The sequence below is a fragment of the Scomber scombrus genome, chromosome 7 (genome assembly GCF_963691925.1).
Source record: "Scomber scombrus chromosome 7, fScoSco1.1, whole genome shotgun sequence".
In the NCBI taxonomy this organism is placed as follows: Eukaryota; Metazoa; Chordata; class Actinopteri; order Scombriformes; family Scombridae; genus Scomber; species Scomber scombrus.
The window spans coordinates 19,892,759-19,915,995 of record NC_084976.1 but is presented as its reverse complement, the minus strand read 5'-3'; the positions used below and the strand labels follow the sequence as shown (position 1 = coordinate 19,915,995).

Sequence of the window (23,237 nt, the reverse complement as noted above, 5' to 3'; positions counted from 1 at the left end):
TTACATTTTAGTGCGCATACACAAAATCGTACATTCACTCCATCTCATCCTGATTAGGAAATGATAAGCAGAAGCAAAGGAGGTGGTCCGCAAAGACAGATGCGTACGTAACAAATGATCTCTAAAACATGAAAAGCAAATGTCAAAAAAACACATTTCAGCACAGCCAACAGCCATGTTAAGGTGACTGAATTTTACACTAGCACTTCAGTCTCTTCCTTTCCCTCACATGCACACACAGTGTAATGATAGTGACGCAGCCTTAGGGATGGAAAGCTGTGTACAAGATGCTCCCCAGGAATATGCTGGCACACATATACACACACACACACAGAAATTCATACACAGAGAAACATAAATCAAGAGCTTATAATGCATACCTTCTTGAAAATCTACTGTCAACCTGTTCCAGACCACAACCCTGCTCAATTTCTGTTCTGTGTCAGGCAGTGATTGAGAATATGGACCAATGGAGAGATGAGACGGTGAGAAAACACAGAGCAGGAGGAGATGAGGAGCAGATGGAGAAGGAGGAGGAGGAGGAGGAGGCTTAGATGGATGGAGGGAATGAAGGAATAGATCAATCCTTTTAAACGTTACCTGCAGCGTGTTTGCAGCCTGATGGAGGAAGTGAGTGAATGTGGGGGAATGAGAGGGAGAGATAAGAGGGAAGGGGAGGTGGGAGGAGAGGACGGGGCAAAAAACGTATGACACTAGGGGGGGAGGGGGAGTATGTGAGTCATTGCAGGATGCAGAGGGGAGGGAACAAAAAAGGGAATGGGGGATAAAATTTGGCATAGAGGAGCATAGCAGGGTTTATGTATATTTTCTGTTTTAGTGAAAGTGCAGGAAAAGCTGAGCAGGATGAGTTCTGATCTGGACTTCAACCTTTCTTAGTGAACTTAATTTTCAATGTGTGCATTTAACATTTTCCTCCAGACTTCCCATCGATCCTGCTATTTGTTTGCTTTTGCTTGCATCTTATTTACATCACTACCAACTACCGAGGCACTCCTGGCGTGTGCAAATACTGTCACAGCTTACATGAAAAGTTAATTTGTGGCAGGCAGCGCTATATCAGAATAGCGGGCTGAGAAGAGGCGGCTGGTAAATGGAAACAAAATAACTGTGTATACTGGTGGATGTGGATGACAGGTAGGAGATATCAAAACAAAGACACGACGAGGAGGATACATCTCAGGAAAGACAGATGCACAAAACGAGCTGCCTTGTCGGAGCACTTTAGTCGAGTGAGATCTAATGATGTGGATGAAAGGAGTCAAGACGACAGGTAGACAGGTGACAAGAGCAGCGCTTGCTGGAGGGAGGATGTGCATTTAAAAATAGTTGTGGTTGTGATTAAAGATACAGCAAGCAGCAGAAGGAGGCAGGCAGACGGGCAGGGAGCCTGCTATTGGAGTGATTTGTCAGGAGAGGATGGATTTCATTGGCTGCTCCAGTTGTGTGCTCAATCTGGATGTCACATGGCCTGCAAACATGATGGCACAGGAAGGAGGCAGCATACATATGCATGCACATGCAGTATTAAAAATACTAAATGTATCATGGCTGATTCGTCTGTACAAAATGCAGCACAATAGATTGACATACTCAGCAGATTTTGGAGAGGACAAAATACATTTATAACCTTTCTTTAAAACAAGATATGAATTGTTTTTTTAAAGGACTCTACATTTAGCAGATTTAGCAGAAGCTGTATTACAATGATGGTGCAAAAATTATGGTTTTACAATATATAACAATATCTTTTACAATGCATTCTCCAACAACACACAAAAAAAGACATTTTGCAATTATCTAACAATGTTTAATGAACTTTTATTTAGTTTAATTAGTTAACAGTATACAATTCAATTCACAGACACACTAGTGTCCTCACAACATAAAATGGACTGTACAGCAGATGCACTGTATACTTTAGCACTTAAGTGCAGTGGGCAAAAACACATGTCAAGTTTTGAGAATGAGTATATATAAAGTGTAGTTATACCCATGTTTGCACAGGGTGCCTTTGTATGTATGTGTGTATGTGTGTGTGTGTGTGTGTGTGTGTGTGTGTGTGTGTGTGTGTGTTTCGGAGAGTAACAGCCTAGAAGTACAACTGTAAATGTAGCTATCAAGAGTGTGGGGTTTGTTGTGTGTGTAATATGTTGTTTATGTAGAGACAGTCCAGTCATATCAAACATTTATGACGAGCAGTTGTGTCAGTCATCAACTTCCGTCTTCAGCGTGGTTCACAGCATCGGGGGAATACTTCCCTCAACTCCTTCCACCTGCTCACCTTTTCCAGTGTGACACCTGCAGGGAGAGTCCACAGTCATTATTCAGCATTATAAAAGGTAGGGAGGCCGTGTGGAGTTTTCACTGAACCATCATGATTTTTTTAAAATCCAAAATGTGCCTAAATTTTATTTAACAAACCTAAATCTGGTTAAAGCTCAAATCTTTACTGCAGCACACCAGAATCACATCATTATGAAAGTGCTGCCCTGCAGGAGGTGCAAGGAACACTCAAACTGTGATAAGTACCAGAAGCTCTTTACTGTACTTTACCTGTAGCAGTTTACTTATGTTAAACTAATCTAATTGACCAAATTTAGAAATAGACTAACCTCAAGCTTGAATTAAATAAGCAAATAATTTACTCCCATTGTCTGACTCAACACTTTCTGAAGCTGCTTCACAACAAAAAAACGCCAAAAAACCATGAATTGTTCTTCAGCAGCAGTTTGTCCCCATAATGGATTGTGCTTGCAGTGCTTTATTTAGTGTATTTTAGAACATCAACAAAGAAGAACACATTTGCATTACTTTATGTGCTCATATTCAGGGAAAATGTTACACTTGTTCAAAACTAGAGCCTGACCAACTTTAGATATGAAGGCTAAAACCAATATCCATATTTGAGAATTTTAAACTAGAAATACCACCTTGTGGTTGTATGTCTCCACCAACCAGTCATGCTGCAGGTTAAATTCATGTCTGTCCAGACTCAAAATATTTGTAGTAAAGACTATGATGGAATTTAATAAATTGGTATTTATATCCAGTGATAAACATACTGTCTTAACTAAGAGACTGGTGAACTTTGATTAGTGTATGATTTTTTGAGTTATAGACAAAAATGTGTTTTGTGAGGTCACAGCGACATTGACTGCCAAAATGTAAATCAGTTCATCCTTGAGTCCAAGTGGATGAAAAATTCCCTTAAAAGCGTTTCTGAGATGGAACAGATGGACTGACAACGTGTAAACATAATGCCTCTGGCCACAGCTGTGAAATAAAAATCTGATGACAATGTACTGGCTGATGTTTTTTTGTAAGGATCACTTCTATTTGGTTAAACAGGAAAGATAGTTATTTGTCTGGGACATTTTACAGTAAAAAAAAACATTTGTAAGTGCTCAATATGTAAAAGGCAACACATAAATTACACCAAACATACACTCACTGAGCACATTATTAAGGACACCATACTAAACCTGAGTAAGGCCTCCCTTTGCTCATGAGACCGCCTCAATTCTTTGTTGCATGAACTCCACAAGATGTTGGAAACGTTCCTTTGAGATTTTGGTCCATGTTGACATCATTGCATCACATAATTTCTGCAGATCTGTCAGCTGCATATTCATGCTGTGAATTTCCCGTTCTACTACATCCCAAAGGCGGTGTAATGGATTCAGATCTGGTGACTGGGGAGGCCTCCACTGCACACTGAACTCATTTTCATGTTCATGACACCAGTTTGATACGACTTTTGCTTTGTGACATGGTGCATTATCATACTGTAAGTCATTAGAAGTTGGGTAAACTGCAACCATGCAGGGACACACATGGTAAGTTGCGATACTCAGATAGGATGTGGCATTCAAACGATGATTGATTGGTATCATAGGTGGAAGGGCCCTAACCCCGACCAGCCTGGACTGTTGACACAAAGCTAATTGGTCAACTGAATTTTTTCTTACCTCTCACCAGTCGTAACGTGGACGGGTTTGGGGCTGGCGGTGTCGGGGAGACTCGTGTCGATGGCCTGGTGGGGTTGTTGAGCTGGGAGGGGCAGTAAGAGCCAGCTGCTGGCCTCCTGCCCGTCGATCTCGGCCGTACTCAAGCCCTCGGGCATTCGGGGGAGCGTATCTTCCTGCCTCCCTCCTCCACTCCTCATCAAATGCTACAGCATCAGCTGGCAGGAGCGAAGGGTGGATTGTTAACACTTAATGGTAGCCTTTTTAGGTATTCTTGGTAATTAAATAAACATGGCTTTAATTTTTTCAGCTGGACGGTTTGCTATGACACAATATGACATAGCATCAGTTCAGCTGAGAATCAACACCAAATATTTGTGAAATTATCTTCATGACTTACTCTCATCGAGGTTAATAAAGTCTTGCCGATCTTCGCGGTCTCCGGTGCGGCGATTTCGCGAACGCTCCATGATGTGACCACGTTCCCCGATGTGGTGGCCAATGGCAAGACGTTCCAGACCGCTCTCACTGTCCCTTACAGACTGTCGTGTCTCACGGATCTGAAGTTTTAAAAAAAGTCATCTTATTAAATAACCATGACACTTTGCACCCTGAATGAACTCGTTGAACATGTTGATGTGGCAACTGTGATATTTATACTGAACATGGTCTATTTATTGTCAACACAATTACTGGTGATTTCATGTGTTAATGAGGCCAGAAGGTCGCAGTCATGCCTGGATTGACTGAGCATAAAGGCCCAATATCCAGTCAGGCTTGTTTTGGCGGTTGAGGAGAGTATTCAAGTCTACTTGTATAACGCTAACCATCTCTCCGCAGCTCTACCATTTCAGCACCGATAACCAAAGTTATTCTCACCCCTCCTGGGCCTGTTCTTGATGAACTGGTTTGCTGATACACGTTAGGAGCCCCTGGGTCTGTGGATGAGTAGGAGATCACTGTTGAAGAGGAGAACGTCTGACAGTTTGGTGACCCGGACATCCTTTCCTAGAAGAATAGAACGAACATATGTTAAAATGAGTACTTCATCAGGAAGGTTGTTATTTTCTGTTCATATGGAAGTAGTTGACAGAACTCACCATGTTTTCCATCATTTCTCCCATCATGCCAAACATATCCATGAATCCTCCACCCTGCAAAAACGATTTAAAAGAGCCCTTAAATATTCTCATTTCATCTAACATCAAAGTATGAAGTGAGTCACAAATCTCTAAACTAGATACAAGGAGTAGCTGCAGAAGGCTCTGTTTCAGTGTGCCGGTACTCCTTGTATCTAGTTCAGTTTTTTTTGTACGTAGCACCTGTCCCACTGAGGTTTTGTGGTCGTGCACATGACTGCAATGTCTCGTACATCTTTGAAACATTCATTATCTGTTCTATTAAAAAACTTTTATACCAGAGCAAAAAGATGTAGAAAAACAAACATGTAACAATAAAATAGGTTGACAGTACATATTGTGAATTTGTCTCACCTCCTTATCTCATCTGTGTACTTTTGACCATATTATCTATCTGTGTAAACTCTGGCAAACTCAGTTTATACTGGGGCATATTTTAAATCCTGACCGTGGTTGCATTTACTCTTTTTAATGACACTGTCATCACTTGCTACAATCTCACAAGTAAAATCTGTAACATTAAAAGACAGTTCTGGACATATAATTGCACTTTTTACAGTTAATAGATGTAAATACTCACCATTCCCATCATGCCAAAGGGAGCAAGCTGACCGGCCTAGAAGAAGGTGCACACCAAATTTAAAACTTAATAAAAGGTCAAATCAACAAGAATGAAACATCACCTGAAATACACAAAAAGCACATGAATACTGTTGATGAACTTACAGTTGCTGGTCGGCGTGGTGCACGGATTGGCTGCATCTGGGGGGCGAGAGCAAAAGGGTCCATACCAAACGGTCCAAACAGACTCCTCATCTGCTGCCTGTGAGCTGCAAATGGATCCCTGGAAGAAATCAGAGGTCATGCTGAACATTTTTATGTCATTTTATGATGTTTTTTGTGTGCAAACTGACTCGGTATATGAAGTCAAACTGAAAACAATGTACAGAGAGGAGCTTGTCACATTGACTGAGGATCAGATCCCCCGGACTTGCCTGTGAGCCCAGTTTTAGTTCTCAAGTCCAGAAATGAATGACCTACCAAAACATTTAAATTTAAGTTCAGCATACTTTTGTTGTTTTGTTTTCAGGAGCATGCAGGGTGCTCCGACAATACCTGAGTATAATGACTGCCTCTGACCTGTTTAATATTTATGTTTTAAAAATGAAGCTGATTAATGTCAACATTAGTCTCAAATATGTTGAAACAATTAGTTGAACAAACAATTAGTTGATGGTAGAAAAGTAATCTACAACATTTTTGATTATTAGTTAATCGTTGAAGTCATTTGTTGAGGATTTTCTGGTTTTAGCCTATCAGATGTGAGAATCTGCTGCTTTTCTCAATTTTATATGATTGTAAATTTAATCCTTTTGGGTTTTGGACTCTTGGTCTCATAAAACAAGCAAAGAGAAGACATTGAGTAATGAAGCTCATCTGTATTGATGCAGAGCAACAGTCTATGAAGCCAGAGGTCCAGATGTTTGGTGTGAAGGTCAATATACAAAATTATACTATTTAGCAATTTTATGCATTTGTGAACTTTATCTTTTAATTTTCCAATTGAGGGTAAATTCAATCATTCTGGAGCCTTATTTGAGTGAAGGGTTTGTTTGTTATTATTAAGGAGGCATTTAATTATAATTGAAAAGGGCATTTGTTCATTATTATGAGAAGGCATTTAATTATAACTGAAGAGGCATTTGTTCATTATTAATAAGGAAATTGTTTTCATTGTGAAAGCTCTTATGAAGATTGTTTCTACAAGTAAACATATCTTGTATTTTTAAATGGTTGGGAAATGGTTCTCAGGGAAATCAGTACGACCACAATCATATATGACATCTTTAGAGTATTAATACTGAAGAATCAGTGTGTAAGCAGCATGTTAGTGTTGTAGCTGCTGGAGGTGGAGCTAGTTTCAACTACTTTATATACATTTAGCTGGTTTAGTCCAGTGGTTTCTAGCCTAAGGGCTCCTCTAAAGGGTTTCCAGAAAAACCTGAGGGGTGGTGAGACGGTTAATGGAAGAAGAAAGAAGAAAAAAATAAAGTTCTGATACACAAATCTGTTTTCAGTTTTTGGACTTGAACTAAAACAGTTAAATAAATGTAGTGGAGTATAAATATAAAGTAGCATAAAATGGAAATACTCAAGTAAAGAATAAGTACTTCAAAATTGTACTTAAGCATAGTACTTGAGTAAATAAACTTAGTTACTTTCCACCGCCGGCTGTTTTACAAAGATTAAAGCTGAGATCAATTAAATCAGATAAATGAGATTTAAATGGGCGGGATGGCAGCTGTAGCGTAATGTGGGAAACATCAGGAAGTTATGCCAGTAATGATAATTTTCCCTTTTAGCTGCTGATTGGTGGATGAAGAGATGCTGTTGAGCTCTGACAGCTTTTTTCAGAGGATCTCTCCAACATGGTGGAGCACTGTAGGCCCTCACAGCTGGCTGGAGGAGGAGTGCTAATGTTAAATACCTGCTCCGCACACAGTGAACAACATTTACCGAGACAACACGTGTATTTTCCACCAGGTGTAAACACAGACAGACGACAGTGTTTAAAGGCAGCTGTAATGTCATTACTTACATCATGTAGGGGTCGTCATCAGCGTCATTCAAGAACCGAAACATGTTAGGTGATTTACCTCAGCTGGCTGATGCTAGCCAGCTAGCTAGGTAAACAGTCGTGTTTTTTCCGAGGATGAAGCAGAATAAAAGGCTCAAACCGGCTTCTGGATGAAATGAAGGACCTTCACTCGCTCTGTTACGAAAACACTCGGTGACTGTTAGTTTATTAAAGCGACAAAAAGCTCTGAGTCTGTCAGAAGAGACCTGGACCCAACATGAAAACGGAAGTCAGTCCTCTGACAAAGAGAACCAAAACTAGCGTCAGGTTTGAGGCCATGTGGACGACCGGGATTTCCGCTCCTGTTTTTCAAAATAAAGCGGGGGCAACTGGGATTTCTTCTTTTACGTTCCAAAATAAGGGTTTTCCTGAAAGTGTTTTCTAAAACTTTTTTTTCTGGAAACATTAAAAAATCACAATATAACACTACATACACCAACATGCATGCGCTATACTTTATTTCCAGTGGTGCACAATAACTTGCCTATGAAAGTGTTACTGTAATGAGTTATAATTTAATAGTTACATGTACTTTCATATTCAAGAGGTGTTATTGTGCACAGCAGCATAGCAGATGGCAACACTGAATGCACTGAAATGTAGCTTAGAATAGAATATATATACAATAGAAAGCCTTTATTGTCATTGCAAATCGCTATATAACAAGATTTTGGAGAGCTACTCCAGTTCAGTGCAAGCATAAAAAACCCACATTGAATGCATCGACTCAATAAAAAATGAATACCATATGCCACAAAAACAACCATGTCACCATTTAAATTGCACTTGATGTTATTTGAACTCTGGTTCTATGGAATATCATTTAATATAATAATTACTTGTATTTCAGTCTTGTTGTAAGTGGCCTAAAACTTCATCATTAACTTCTGTAGCAGATAATGTTGGTTTATAGTTGATGCCAACTCTGTCTCTCTGTGTTTCTGGCCTTTCCAGCACATCTGCAAGTAACAACAAAGAAGTTTCATTACAATATGAGAGTTTTACACTGACAAAGATTTGGATCTTTTTTGAAATGCAGGCAAATGCCAGCTCAGGATAGAGACAATGAAAAGCTGATCTTATGCTGAGGAATGAACATTTGTATTAGAGAGAAAATACATGAAAATATGAAAGTAAACTTGAGCTCTGTTGCTCTAAATATAAATCTCAATACTCACTCTACTTGAATACAGTTGTACTTTTGTACAGTTGGGTTTTATTTTTTGCCATTGTATATGTCTGCTTCATTACATTTCAGACACAAATATTTCACTTTATGTTTACATGTCAAATAAGCTGAAGCTACTAATTATTTTCTAGATTTATATTTTACATACAAAATATATGACAATCTGATGAAATATAATAGTGTTATGGATTATACACTTAAATCTGTCTACAATGTGATATGTCACTTACGCTTTAATGCACCAGTAATAATAATAAAATGTTTTGATACTTTTAGCTCATTTAGCTCAAATCTATGTCTATTCTGTATTTTTGTACTGTAGTATATTTGATAGCATAAATATATATATATATATATATATATATATATATATATATATATATGTATTTTGCACAATCCATGAACATGAATGATGCCTGTACCAATTCAACCTTGCACTCTATATTCCTTATTTTTTATTTATTGGTTTTATTCATGTTTTTTAATATTCATTTTAAATTATTCTAAAGTTGAAATGCCTTTTTCAATGTATGCCTCCTTATCACCAAAGCCCTGGGAAACCCAATTTGGCATAGCAGGTGAACTCAAAAGTATGCATGGATGAGATGACAATGAAGATAACCTACTTATGTTCATGAATGTATCATAATATTCTTAAATCAAATTTAATAATATTCTTAATTTAAAACTATGGAACAAACTACTGGTGGATATCAGTGAAGCCAGTTCACAAACTGTTTAAAAAGTAAGCTAAAAACTTATATCTTCAATTTACCTTTTAATTAGCTTTTCTATCAGTCACTTCTCCACTTCTTTTAATAGTTGTTTTTTTACTTACTTAATATAGATAGATAGATAGATAGATAGATAGATAGATAGATAGATAGATAGATAGATAGATAGATAGATAGATAGATAGATAGATAGATAGATAGATAGATAGATAGATAGATAGATGTCCACTATTCGGCGCTGTTTCTATTCCACAGCTGTGATTGTGTCGCGTCTGATCTGCGCCTGCGCACAAAGTAATTCGACCCTCAAACCCGGATGTAACCAACGCCTAACCTGTCTGAAGAAAAAACGGTGAGTAGAGTTAGAAAAGCAGTTATAAATAACAAACTTTGCTTAAATTACACAACTGGACACACGTAGGAGAGCCTCCGTAAGTGTACGAAGTGTATATGGATATGACCGTTTCATACTCGTTAATTGAGTGTGTGAATCCGCGGTGAAAGTTTCCTCAGCGTTTAATGAGGTGTTGGCTAAGTTAGCATCAATCTGGTTAATGAAGTTGTCTTAATGTGTCAACTCTCTGCGCTGTAAACACGATTACTTTCTACTGTGTGTTTTTATAGATTGAGTCGTAGCATGCTCAATAACTAAACTAACCGAGGGTACTTAGACTTTTGTTGGTTTCTTCCTCACTTAAAAAAAAAAAAAAAAAAAAAAATCAATCTTGATCTAATACAGACTTTTATTATTAACTTCACCGAATCAGTTTTCAACTTTAATGTCTCGTTTTTTTTTATTGTTTCTAACTTTTAAGTGTTGTGAGCTGACAGTGTAAGCGGTTTTCTGGCCTCAATGTATCCGATTGAAGTGCTTATTTTAGCGGAAGTCTAAGTCCGTATCCGCCTCTGACTTTACATCAGACCGCAGGCCGACGTGGTTTTCTTCGTCTTTCTCTGACATCTTTGGTATGTGGCCTATGCGGAAATCATCCTCCGTCGTCAATATTTTTGCTCGCACATGTAATAACAAGCCTAGCACGATTTGATGTGAAGATTTCCACCTCTTATTCCTTTGACTCAATTCTTAGTCACACTGAGTCTTTGCTCGAGTTAAGTCATCTTACTCAGGAAAAAAGTATTATCAGCAACATTTTATTTGATTTAAATGACGGGTTCACACATTTAAAACAATAAACAAAAAACTCTATTAGTCAGCTACCCTCGTGAACGCTAAAATAATATTTTCTTGCTGTAATCATTCTTCCTGTTCATACTGACTATTAGAAGAACACTTCATGATGCTCTTACAATGTAAGTGATGGACACAATCCTTCTGGGCAATAATGTAACGCTTATCCGAAGTTGATATGAAGCTTCAGCCGTCCAAAATGAGTCAAATCAAGTAGATATCTTTCAACATCAAATACTTTTTTAGTGCCAATGTCTCCCTTCATGTTACTATATCCTTCCTCTGCAGCTGAACAGAGATCACAAAGAGGGAAATTGATGCAAAAAAGACTGTAAATGTGTCAGATATCCACTTGAAATGAATAACTCAGACTGCTGAAGCCTCATATGTTTCAAAAAGACTTTTAAATACATTTTTGCACAAAATGTGTGGATTTCGATCACCATCACTTACATTGAAAGCATCTTTTAATTGACAGCATGAACAGGAGGAATAATTAAAGCAAGGAATACCCCCTTTAGTCTTTATATAGACTGTTGTTTTTAGAATAGATAAAAAAAATTGTGAAGATATCATTTTAAGATTTAAGAGACTTTATTTCCATTTACACACATGTACAAAGTACATGCAAGCTAGAATACTTACTGTACCAAAAGTAAAAGTACTCTTTATGCAGCAGAATGGCTTCTTTTAGAGTAACATTATTGTTTATTATTAAAGCTGCAACAATTAGTCGATTAGTTGCCAGCTATTAAATTATTCTGATAATTGATTTGTAACTTTGAGTTTATTTGTTTGTTTGTTTTTAATAAGAGAATTGTCAAATTCTCTTCTTCAGGTCTCTCAAATGTAAATATTTTCTACTTTCTTCAGTCTTCTGTGATGATAAACTAAATATCTTCAGCTTATGGACTGTTGGGACAAAACAAGACATTCAAGGACGTTGCTTTGGGAAACAGCATTTTTAAGACATTTTATGGAGCAAACAGCTAATTGATTTAACTGAGAAAATAATATCAGATTAATCGACAATGAAAATAATGCTTAGGTGCAGCTCTATGTATTCTAGTATTGGCTTATTATTATTAATACATAAACTTGTAAATAGCATTCTTTGTTGAACAATTAATTGACTAATTGTTACAGTCGTCCACCACTGCTTCATACTAAATGGTTAAAAATGTAGATATCTTATAGCTCTCTCATTCAGTCTGTCATAAAGACTGTCTATAAATGCATAGAGCCGCTACTAAAGATAATTTTTATTATCGAGTAATCTTTAATTTTTTTGTCTTGATTAATTATTAATCAATAAAATGTCAGATATTGGTGAAAAATGCCTGTTGTAATTTTGTCTTGTTTTGTTCAATCAACGGTCAAAAATCAAAAATATGTTAAAAAAAAAAACATAAACGTGGCAAATCTTCATATTTAAAAAGCTGGAATCAGCAAATATTAATATATGTAAATAGTTGCGCATTAATATTCTGTTGATTTACTAATTGATTAATAGATTAATCATTTCAGCTCTGTACATGTATTTTATATAAACTTTATATACACCGTGTCACAGTTTATATTGTATGGTGTGTAAATGTTTATGTATAGCCTCTTTATGTGTCATTGCCCATGTTTTTTTGTCCAGAGTCAAAAGAGACATTTTACTGAAGATAATATTCACACTGTGTACGTGTTACTTCCTCTTTCAGTGTCTGGCTAATTGCCTTTTGTGCTGTGCTTGTTTGCTTACACCCTCATGATGTTTCCTATTTTGTGTTCACCACTGCAGATGCAGACTATAAAATGTGTAGTGGTAGGAGATGGTGCTGTAGGAAAAACCTGCTTACTGATCTCCTACACAACCAACAAATTCCCCTCAGAATATGTGCCTACGGTAAGAGGATTTCATAAAGACTTAAGAGTCATGTTGTAATGTGTGTATGTCATGTACGGTTGAGCAATATGAGTGAAATCAATACACGAGTTTAAGAGGGATAGTCTCAGATTTCAATTTATTTTTAGTACAAAGCCAAAACAAATGACCATGGGTCATAACAGTTACCATATGGAAAATGTCTGCAAGTTTATAAACAAATAAATGTTTTTCAAAGCAGTAAACTCAACTAAAAATCAAATTATGTTAGTTTTTAATTACAACTTCAATCATTCATGTGGACAATAGAGATTTGTAGAATACTAACATAATACAATGATGTCATTATAAGACGTGTGAAAGTCATTAAAGTAATTTCACAGTAATATTGAATTATCAAACTGTTATTGACTTTTTGCAACTTTCTTTTTAATATTTTCTCATGAATGAAATGCAATCAGGCTTGCCGCCTTTTGTTTTAGTTAAATCATTTGTTTTGTGCTCACAGGTTTTTGACAATTATGCAGTGACAGTGATGATCGGGGGGGAGCCCTATACACTCGGCCTTTTTGACACTGCAGGTAAGACTGATGTCTTTGGACATCTCTCTTGTTTTCTCTTATTTTTGCTTTTAATGACTAAAAGAATAAACTTCCTTGTGTCTGCTTTGATTGTTCCTCTCAGGTCAGGAGGATTATGACAGGCTGCGTCCTCTCAGCTATCCACAGACTGATGTGTTCCTTGTATGTTTCTCTGTCGTCTCCCCCTCATCATTTGAAAATGTCAAAGAGAAGGTCAGTATTTTTTATTTTCTTCTTTTAAAAAAAAAAATCATATCATTTGTTGGGGAAAAACCTCGACTTTTTTTGCTGAATGTATCTCTAGTGTCTGCTTGTAGAATTTGTGTTCATTGTTGTTTAATCTGCTCATTATTTTCTCAGTTAATCATTTGGGTTTTTAAATGTCAGAGAGTAGTGAAACTCACATTTGTCAACAATCCAAAACCCCAAAACATGAGTTAACTGTCACATGAGGAAAAAACGTGACAAATCCTCACGCTGGAGGAGGTGGAAGGGAAATTTGGCTTTTGTCCTTTTTAGAAATGACATTGTATCGATCACCGTCAAAGTTGACAAATCATTTTCTGTTGTTTGACTAATCAATTAATCGACTGATTGTTTCAGCTCTATAGACATGATGTACTGAGGATTGTTTTGAATTGTTTGATACTAGTGCAGATACAAAACATTTTAAATACCTTACATCCAGAAATATGTTTTTCTACAGTTTTCTTTCTTTGGTCAAGAAAACATGCCGAAGTCCTCAAGTGTTAAATATTGTCTAAATACAAACAGTTGTGTAAAAACATCACCTAAATCAAACTGACAGCATTAAAAATCAGGAACTTTTTGGTCAATAACTAAATAAGACTATAAATCTGTCTAGCCATTCAGTGCTGACTGTCAGTACTGAACAGTTTTTGATATTCATTGCTATTGACAATATTTAAATCTTAAACCTGCAGTGTGAAACTTTAACATATAAATGAACGTCTGTTACGTTCAAGTCCTCGCCAAACAAGTTCAAACAATGCTGATTAAGCTGACCAACACCAAATAAATCTCTCTGTGTTTCACAGTATACAGAGTTTATAATCTGGTGTCAGATTTGACATGTCGGCCATGCAGCTAACTTCCAGTTAGCTCTCCGCTAACTTGAATGGGGTTAAAATAATTTTATTGTGTGGTTCTTCTAGACTTGCCAAATGTTATTGGAACCCTTTGACCAAATTACGATATTAAAACGAGTCTTTTCGAGGGGTTGTGTGACACTCATAAGTAATTCATTCACCGTTTTAGAGCCACAACAGTAGCGATGCAGTAAGATACAACGTAGCCTCTGACGTGACCACCTTCCGACAGTGTTTGTGTAATTACTCTCACTGCCAGAAGAGGGAGACAAAAGTCCAGCACTCCAGATTTAATACTGTTCAGTACATAAGAAGGATTAAGGGATGATACCCCATCTTGCTGTGCACTACCTGGAAGCAAGTCAATGTGAATTTAATCTTTTTTTTTTTCTCTTTCCCCTCCAGTGGGTTCCTGAGATTTCTCACCACTGCCCACGCACACCCTTTCTGTTAGTGGGCACACAGATGGACTTGCGGGAAGACAGCAACACAATTGAGAAGCTGGCAAAGAACAAACAGCGCCCCCTTTATCCTGAGAGTGGAGAAAAGTTGGCCCGAGAGCTCAAGGCTGTCAAATACGTGGAGTGCTCTGCTCTCACACAGGTACAGGTCCATTAATGTAACATTTTTACCACATTCTAAAACCAATAAAGCAGGCACCATTCTGTATTTCTCTCTCTCATTTTTGCTTTCTCTCCTCTTAAACCAGCGAGGGCTTAAGAATGTGTTCGACGAGGCCATCCTGGCAGCCTTGGAGCCTCCTGAGACCAAAACCAAGAGAAAGTGCATTCTGCTATAGATGAACAACAACAGTGAGGGGTATAATGGTGTAAGAAGTGGGCGGGGTGAATCAAAACATCAGAAAGATCAATGGCCAATTATGACAAAAAGGACAAAACAAAAGGGGAAGGGAGGTACAATGCCATTGATACGTATTGTAACACACATGTACACTGATTGTGCCTTTAAAATAAACTTTGAAAGAAGCTGAGGGGGCGAAACTAAATGCAGCAAGTGTCACATTTCTCCTTATCTGAAAGCTTTTAGAAATTGCAGTGTTCTCTTTACAAATATCCAGGTGGGGCGGGCCCCCCCTGCCTGTCATTGTTGCCCCTCCCCCCTCCTCCTTTTTTTTATTTTAAAGAAAGATTTTTATATTCTCACTTTTGGCCTCCTCTGTTTCACTTTTTGTGGCCTTATAGGACTTTTAAACAAACTATAAGAAAATATAAATGGACAAACACTTCAGTTACATTTAACATTAAGTTTTTTTAGTGAACTTTGGTTAGTACATTAAAAGGGGCAACTTAATGTTAAGTGGTACTCTCTCTGCTTTCTTTTCTGACCATTTTGGTTTGAATGATGGCAGCACAAGAGATTTATTGAGATAAAAGTAGCAGTCCATAATGGCTACTCTAAACTCCCGGTGAACTTCAGGGAGGCCAAGTGCATTTTCACCAATTTCCCTTCTCCAGGTGACTTATGAATTTATATTTTATTCTTCTTTTGTGTATATTGTATTGATTCTGTGCATTTGTTTTGGGAAAAATTTAGCAGTTATTCATTTTTGAAACTTGAGTTTTTATTTTTTCCAGTTTTTTTTTTTATTGCTAGATTACCAACTGAGTGATTGATAATATAACAAATTATGCTGTTATATTTTGAATAGATCTTCATCTTCATAGAGATGATAACCTTTGCTAGTAAAATTTTGGGTGTTTGTAATCACAGAATATTTGTAATAAAATTGTTTAACTGACATTGAGAGAAGGAACTTTATTTGACCACATTAACCGTATCCTGTTTTCTTCTGCACACAAACAGTTACTTTTACTTTGAGCATTTCTCACCATGATCTGTTCCTGGTAAATTGAACTTATTTCCTGTTGAAGCAAAGCAGCTCTTTAAAAACCTGAATTGCTTACAGACTTCTACCTTCCCTTTTGTCAGTGCAGTGTCAGGTTTCTCGACATGTTACTGCACCAGTCGATCCGTGTTTTACAGCACGCATTCACGACACCTGAGTGCTTATGTGTGATTGTGTGCATTCTTGTGCATGTGCTAGAAGAGCATGAATTACAGTTCTCCAAAGATGAACTTTAATGCCTTTGTGGTTTTGCAGTAAGCAAAGTACAGTCTTATGGGTAACCATCAGTTGCAGAGACACGCTCCAAATTTTAACCACATGTTGTACAGACCTGATGGGAAATTTGTCTCCTATCCTAAGTTGGGTTTTAAATAGAATACAAAGCAACAATGCAAATATCAAAGCAACAGCTACACAAACATCTCAGAAGTGCACTTGTGTACGTTCACTCACTCACAACATTGTGTTCAAAAACCGCACATGGTACCTTTAATTAAGAAGCTACTCTGTGTAGCTCCATCAGGAATTTCAAGTGTGTAAATATCAGCTATTTCTTTCCAATAAAAAAAATACTACATTTGGTATTTTGGATAAAACTACTGTATTTATTAGATTTCTTGAGTAGACTTAAAAACACTGGATGTGCAGGAACTTACAGAAGACATTTACATGAGGATGATGAAGACAAAACACGAAAAACAGACACCATTGTAAGTAGTAGTTATTCTTGCTGATTAAAACATCTGCTTGAGGCTGAAGTGAAGCGAAGACTCAGATATACAAATAAATAAACCGGAATAGAGATGAAGACATAAATACAGTAAATGCACAGAGACCTACTAGCCTATGACACAAATAGCTTGCATAAAATAAAGATAGTGCTGCAATGTTCCCGTTAGTTCTGGTTAAGTTCAGCTTTAAAAGCTATGTCAGTTCAGTGTGGAATTAACTGTCAACTGTGTGTCTTTATACGTACAAGTGGAGTATTGTATCAGTTTAAAAGAAGTAAAGGTGATTTCTGTTTGTACCTTTATGTACTACTGAAGCTTTGTCATTGATCTGTTGTTAACATACGCTCAGATCTCAGAACCCATCTGCTTCATATGCTGACATCTGTTTATTACATGTTCTCTAACTTGGCAGCTTTTACAACAGAGTACTCAAACTTAGACTAGACTCACTGCTCCAATGTGAAATTGAGTTAAACTGAGGCCGAGGTCGGCCTGATCATTTATAGCTAGGTGTGTAAATTAAATACTGTCCTTGTCTGTGCTGTCCTTATCCCGTCTTGTGTTCAGGAGTGTCTGTCTGGTGGTTTGTTTGTGTCTTTCTGCTCAGTTGTTTGGTTCTTGTTTGGGCCCTCTTACACTCTGCAGGTGTGAATAGTGACTGTGTTCTTGCACTGCTGGCAGCGGACCGAGCAGCACCAGGAAAACTTGCAGGAACAACGCTGCACCACCTCAGCTCGGCCCGCCCTGTACCCTGGACCGCAGCACACCAGCTCACAGCCATCTGGTGCCAGCCGAGAAGTTCCTGGGGTGTGTTTTAGAAGACAGCAACATGATTTTCTTAATTGTAACAGATTTGTTTGGTAAGTCTGATTATCTGGGTCGTTTTCTGTGAGATGGTTGTACTGATCTTACCATTACATCTCCTACCAGCTGTCCCAGGGATACCGTTGTCAGGGTCGAGATGACAGAAATCTGGGGAGGGTGCAAGGTACAAAAGGTCTCTGGCAGCAGGGGGTTTGACTTGGGGGTCACGGGGGAGCAGGGCTGTTCTGGATCCTATACGAGTCAGGCGGACCTAAGAGAAGAAGAGCTACTCAGATTTGGGGTGTTTTTAAGGTTTCAGAGGAGGCTGTAAGGGTTTTTTAGAAATGATCTGCTTCAGTTCACGTGACCTCTTTGTGTGTTGCTCAAACAAGCAGGAGGTGTGTTTGTATACCTCTGTGGCTCCGTCAAAGCGTTCCTTGAGCACAGCGCCGACACGCCTGAATGGAGGCATGACCTTCCAGCAAGTCCTCAATTCGCAGGATCCAGAGACGCCATGACACTTACACTCCACCTGCATGTTGTGAAGGATGGCCTGAGGATGGAAGGACAGTAAATGTAAGAGGAGCAGGTTTGACAGATTACAGAAATGAGATCAAAGTGTGTTACCACTGACCTTCCGCCCAGCCTCGTTGTTGTGGAGATTCATAAGTGGTCGCCCTGCTGACAGCCCTTTTGCTCGTTCTGGTTCATCCACAAATGTTTGGGAAAAAGCCACACCATAGGACAGGTTGTCACTACACCCTGACCACTGGAAACCTGCAGTAGACAGACAGACAGTGGACCAGGGCTGCCTGCATTATTACAGCCTTGGAAAGAAATCCACATTCTTTTGAAGCTGAAAAGGGATGAATATTAAAGGGTGAATCCACACAGGAACCAAAGGGCAGAATACAGCTGCTACACTGCTGTTTGTGACTTCAAACTTTAATGCATATCACATGTGTGGCCACAATCCAGTAAGTAATGTCACAATTTAAGTGTTCTGTCCGTCACGTCACTTCAAAAGATGAGGCCAGAAGTGCTTCATACTTGAAAGTTTCAAGTGGCTGGTTGCAGCAGGGCAGCAGTTTTATGCCCTGTGTGACTCACTATGGATTTACCCAATGCATTTTCATGCAGCAGAATCTGGCAGTAACTGAATGCCCTTGTCAGGCCTGCATAGGACATCAGTCTCTCCCACCAGAGGCGCCGATTGGTCAGATTCAGGCACGGGGAGTGAGATGGTTATGGTTAGGGTAAAAATATCACAATCCAGGCTCACCCTCAGGGCTGACCCCCCTGACCTTCCTGTCACAGCCACACCTCTCCAGCTCCCCACGGGTGCAGGCTCGGGTCACAGCCACTGCCACGGCTGCTGAGGACAAAGCATGTACAAAGGCCGCCTCACGAGTGCCTGAATTTAAAAAAAAGAGAGCACATAATACAGGAAAGTGCACATGAAAGTTGCTCAGTTAATAGATTCATCAGCAGATAATCCTCCATGACATTATTTCAATAACAAGCGTACCTTGGTTCATGACTCTGCCAAATACATTGATCCCACGTGGGGTGGTGGAACAGTTCCAGCGGCGATTCCTGAACTGGTGCTGGCACTTGGTTGGACAGTAAAAGGCATAACAGTGAGAGAGTGAGTGAATCTTCAGTATAATGTATGAGATAGCAATGACTCCTGCATGTCATGACCCCGAGACTTTAATCTCCTTGATCGTACCTCTTCTATGACCATCTCGGCAGCCTTGCGTACGGACTCCATGACCTCCCCCCGCGCCCTGCACACCCCCACCTGCCCTGGGGTCAGCCCCCTCAGCCGTGCACATGGGGCAGCACCGGACACAGGCCTGGAGCGAGGTAACCTCGCCAGGGAGCTGGGATTCAAAGGTGGGGATAAGTGGTAAGCAGGTTTCGGGGGGCATAAAGGGGAGATGCATAATTAAGTAGAGGGGAGTGAAAAACAAGAGCACATGAAGGAGCACGTAGGAGAGAAAAGAGAGTACAAAAAGGGTGAAGAGGTAACAACTTGGCAGAGTTTTAGTGAGGTCGGAAACAAGGGGACAACCAGTCGAAGAAGACAGAGAAGGCACAGTGAAGGCGGAGAGAAAGAAAAGGAAAAGGTCACCAGGAGAGAGACAAAGAAAGAGAGGGGAGCGACTGAAAGAGATTTAGAGACATGTCACCATCTTTTAAAAGTTATAGCATGACAAACAAACTCCCTCTTTCTCTTCCTCCCTTGCACGCTAGACTTACAGCCAGTTGGTTGCCATGGTGGGGTGGGTTGCCCATAGCAACAGGAGGAGGAGTGGTGCTGTGAGATTGACAGTGGAGACAGTTGGCATCAGACTGTCTGTCTGTCTGTCCGTCTCCGTGCGTCAGGCTGGGTCCTTGGACAGCACGCTGCCCGTCTCCACGGTTGATGTCCTCAGTCCGTCTTCTGTCTGTCTGTATGTTACAGTGTTGGTCTATGTTTCTGGTGCGGAGTCTGGGGTTGATCCCCTCATATCTGTTCAAATGACAAGTAAACAGGTCAGTGACAAATACAGTGCTGGAAAAGGAGATCATCCGTTATACTTTAAACTTCCCCTCCACTCAAAAATATGTTTTTCTTTTTGTTCCTGCAGATGAATGTTTGAGCTTCACTGTGCAGAATGATACATGTGCATAGTTCGACACATTAATCTGCTGAAAGTTTCTCTGTGCTCACTGAAAATCCAATTTTAAAAGGTGGTCTTACGAGCATTATTTGTGACGTTACAAATAATTTGGAAGCAAATTCTGGTCCAATATTAAATTTAAACGTGTGATGTTGAAACTTGACCTCCAGTCCACAAACACTGAGAAAGTAAAGAAAGTAAAGTACGAGACATCTTGTGTCCACCAGTTAAACTTGAAATATATTTGCATATTCATAGAGTCTGGATTTTTAGTGAGTCATTTAAAGGATTTTCACAATTGTTTTTGTGGGAAAACTTTGTCTGACAAATTATTATTGAAAGTAGAATATTTTATATACATCTTAAAACATGTCTGGAGGGGATTTTAATAACTGTCATGTAAACAAAAATTTCCTGAATAGTGATAGATGTGAATAGTGTTTAGAAGTTGCAAATATGAGACTTTCCACAAACTATAGTTTTTACATTAGGCCTGCTGTAAAACTGATTTCTTTTCCCCTGCCCTCCCTTTCAAGTTGCAAGAATAACATCAGTTCTTACCAATTCATAGTCCTGTGAAATCCAGTTATCCTTCTTTTTGATATTGTGCTGATCAAACTGAATTTTAATCCAAATTTTTAATCAGCAGAGTTGTTCATTGGTTTCCTCTGTAGCGCTGTCAGTTTCCGATACTGTGCTGACAGCAAAAAGCATGCTCGTACAGGAATGCTTTATAAACTGCAAGCAAAACTCATTCTTCAGAGACAAAAATAAGTCCACATGTCCAATTTCACTGAACAAAACAGTCAAATCTAATCCAAAAAAATAAAATTTAACATCCTGAAATGTCAATACGAGTCAGGCTTTTTTATGCAAAAGAGGACAGGAGCATCGTGTCAGCAGGTACTCAGATCCGTCTGAGGAAAACAAATGTGTCCATTCAAGTTGGAAACAGCAGGAATGAGTGAGAGCAGTGAGATGGGAGTGATGGGTTATAAAGGAAGTAGAGAGCGAGGGTGGGAGAGAGGACAGGCGTGATCCAGGGTGTGGAGTGATGCAGGGAGAGGGGAGGGGGCTTTGAGAAGGATAATAGTTAAAGTATTAAGAGTGTAAGAATGCCCTCTATTGTGTTTGTTTGGCTTCAGACCTGAAATATGAGGTCTTATAAACGATTATCATAAATAGATGTGTGTATTTGGGTTTTTATGCGTGCATGTGTGTTAATGTGTGAGCACTGGAGTGCATTTGCTGTCGAGAAACACTTAATGAGAACACAAACTGCAGCCTTGTTTCCACTTTTGCAGAAATATTCAGCAGTAATAGTGATCAACGGGATGTCCCGCTAGACTGTCAGAAACTATGACGCAGCATTTCTGTGTCCACATACATATGTACAGTATATGCATGTGAGAAAGTGTCTTACCTAATGTTTAATTTTCCCAAACTTTGTTGCTCATTTTACGAGGTTCCCTCCTCCCCCGTCTCTATCTCCCCACCCACCCACCCACCCCCACCCAACCACACACACACACACACACACACACACACACACACACACACACACACACACACACACACACACACACACACACACACACACACACACACACACACACACACACTTGCCCTCTTGTTCTCCCTCTCTCCCACTCCCCACATTGTCTTAGAAGAAGGGGTGACATTTAGACAAGGGGAAGAAAACACACTGACGACAAATATTGGAACTGAGGCAAATAAATCACGAGATAGGAGGGAAAGGAGGGCATGAAGAGAAAGTGGATGGCTGTAGAAGGTGAAATGGGTGTTACACTGGAGTTAAGAAAAAAGCAGTAAAGAATAACAAAGCAGTTTTTTGTAATATTCATTAAAAAAATGATATAATGAGACTGGAGGGGAACCTTAAATACAATATATAACATTTAAATAATTTATATTTATGGAGCATTGCGGAATATACAGAATGGGATATAATTATCTTATAATTATTTATTGTAAAGTATTTATACTGCATGATGTTAATTACACTTTTAAAAATGATTCAGTTTATTAGGTAGTTTTCCCTCCTTTTGTTTCTTTCTGTTTGTCCAGCTATGATGTAACATGGATGTAAACGAGGAGATTGACACTGGGATAATACACTATATTATTTATATGTAGGAGAACATTCACAGCTCTATGTTCATTTATTTTTTGTGTGAATGGTACAATCATTTTTTATTCCACAGGGGATTCAACAGTACATTTTTACGGTTTAAACATATAATTTATTTAATTTCTGTCCTGCTTTTTATGCTGTTGTGTGAATGTTTCTTTTACCCCCACTCTGCTCCCCCGCTACAAGCTTTATGTTTTTAACCATATTTTTATTTTATAGGTATCTTCTGTTGTCGGTATTACGTGGATTAAAATAGAAGTGCTGTAATTTCCATACTTTTATGGATAAATTAAGTGATCCTTGAACCGCTTTTTAATCTCAAGCACCAATAAAGTGTAAATGGCTTTGAGCTACGGCCTTGTCACACCTGATGGATCTTATTTACTGCTCTTTAGGGCTCGTTTGTTGAATCAGATGAGTCAGTGTGGCACCGGAACCAAACATTTGCAGACTCTGTTGCAAGTCCCTGTCTGTCCAGGATCTGGTGGCCCATGTACGTGAACCCTCTGACACCCAGTTGTTCCTGAGTACATGGTTACCCCATCCAACCACCTCTCTGTGAGACACACACAC

General features: G+C 38.9%; 3 protein-coding genes across 3 annotated transcripts; 1 reads left to right on the top strand and 2 right to left on the bottom strand.

The window, feature by feature from the left end:
* Positions 1–1,794: 1,794 nt before the first annotated feature.
* mlf2 (myeloid leukemia factor 2) lies at positions 1,795–8,004 on the bottom strand. The gene is made up of 8 exons (XM_062421870.1): positions 7,725–8,004; positions 5,852–5,969; positions 5,706–5,741; positions 5,087–5,140; positions 4,866–4,994; positions 4,387–4,546; positions 3,990–4,204; positions 1,795–2,319 (listed from the first exon to the last, which is right to left on the bottom strand). The coding sequence occupies exons 1-7, from the start codon at positions 7,766–7,768 to the stop codon at positions 3,993–3,995; spliced, it is 753 nt and encodes a 250-aa protein (XP_062277854.1). The 5' UTR covers positions 7,769–8,004; the 3' UTR covers positions 1,795–2,319; positions 3,990–3,992.
* Positions 8,005–9,956: 1,952 nt separating this feature from the next.
* cdc42l (cell division cycle 42, like) lies at positions 9,957–16,197 on the top strand. The gene is made up of 6 exons (XM_062421889.1): positions 9,957–10,038; positions 12,665–12,769; positions 13,257–13,329; positions 13,433–13,542; positions 14,844–15,041; positions 15,148–16,197. Exons 2-6 carry the CDS (start codon positions 12,665–12,667, stop codon positions 15,235–15,237), a joined length of 576 nt encoding a protein of 191 aa, XP_062277873.1. The 5' UTR covers positions 9,957–10,038; the 3' UTR covers positions 15,238–16,197.
* Positions 16,198–17,668: 1,471 nt separating this feature from the next.
* wnt4b (wingless-type MMTV integration site family, member 4b) lies at positions 17,669–20,194 on the bottom strand. Its single transcript, XM_062421858.1, has 8 exons — positions 20,106–20,194; positions 19,573–19,726; positions 19,369–19,453; positions 19,123–19,254; positions 18,475–18,617; positions 18,253–18,393; positions 17,949–18,111; positions 17,669–17,838 (listed from the first exon to the last, which is right to left on the bottom strand). The coding sequence occupies exons 1-8, from the start codon at positions 20,192–20,194 to the stop codon at positions 17,669–17,671; spliced, it is 1,077 nt and encodes a 358-aa protein (XP_062277842.1).
* Between the last annotated feature and the right edge of the window lie 3,043 nt (positions 20,195–23,237).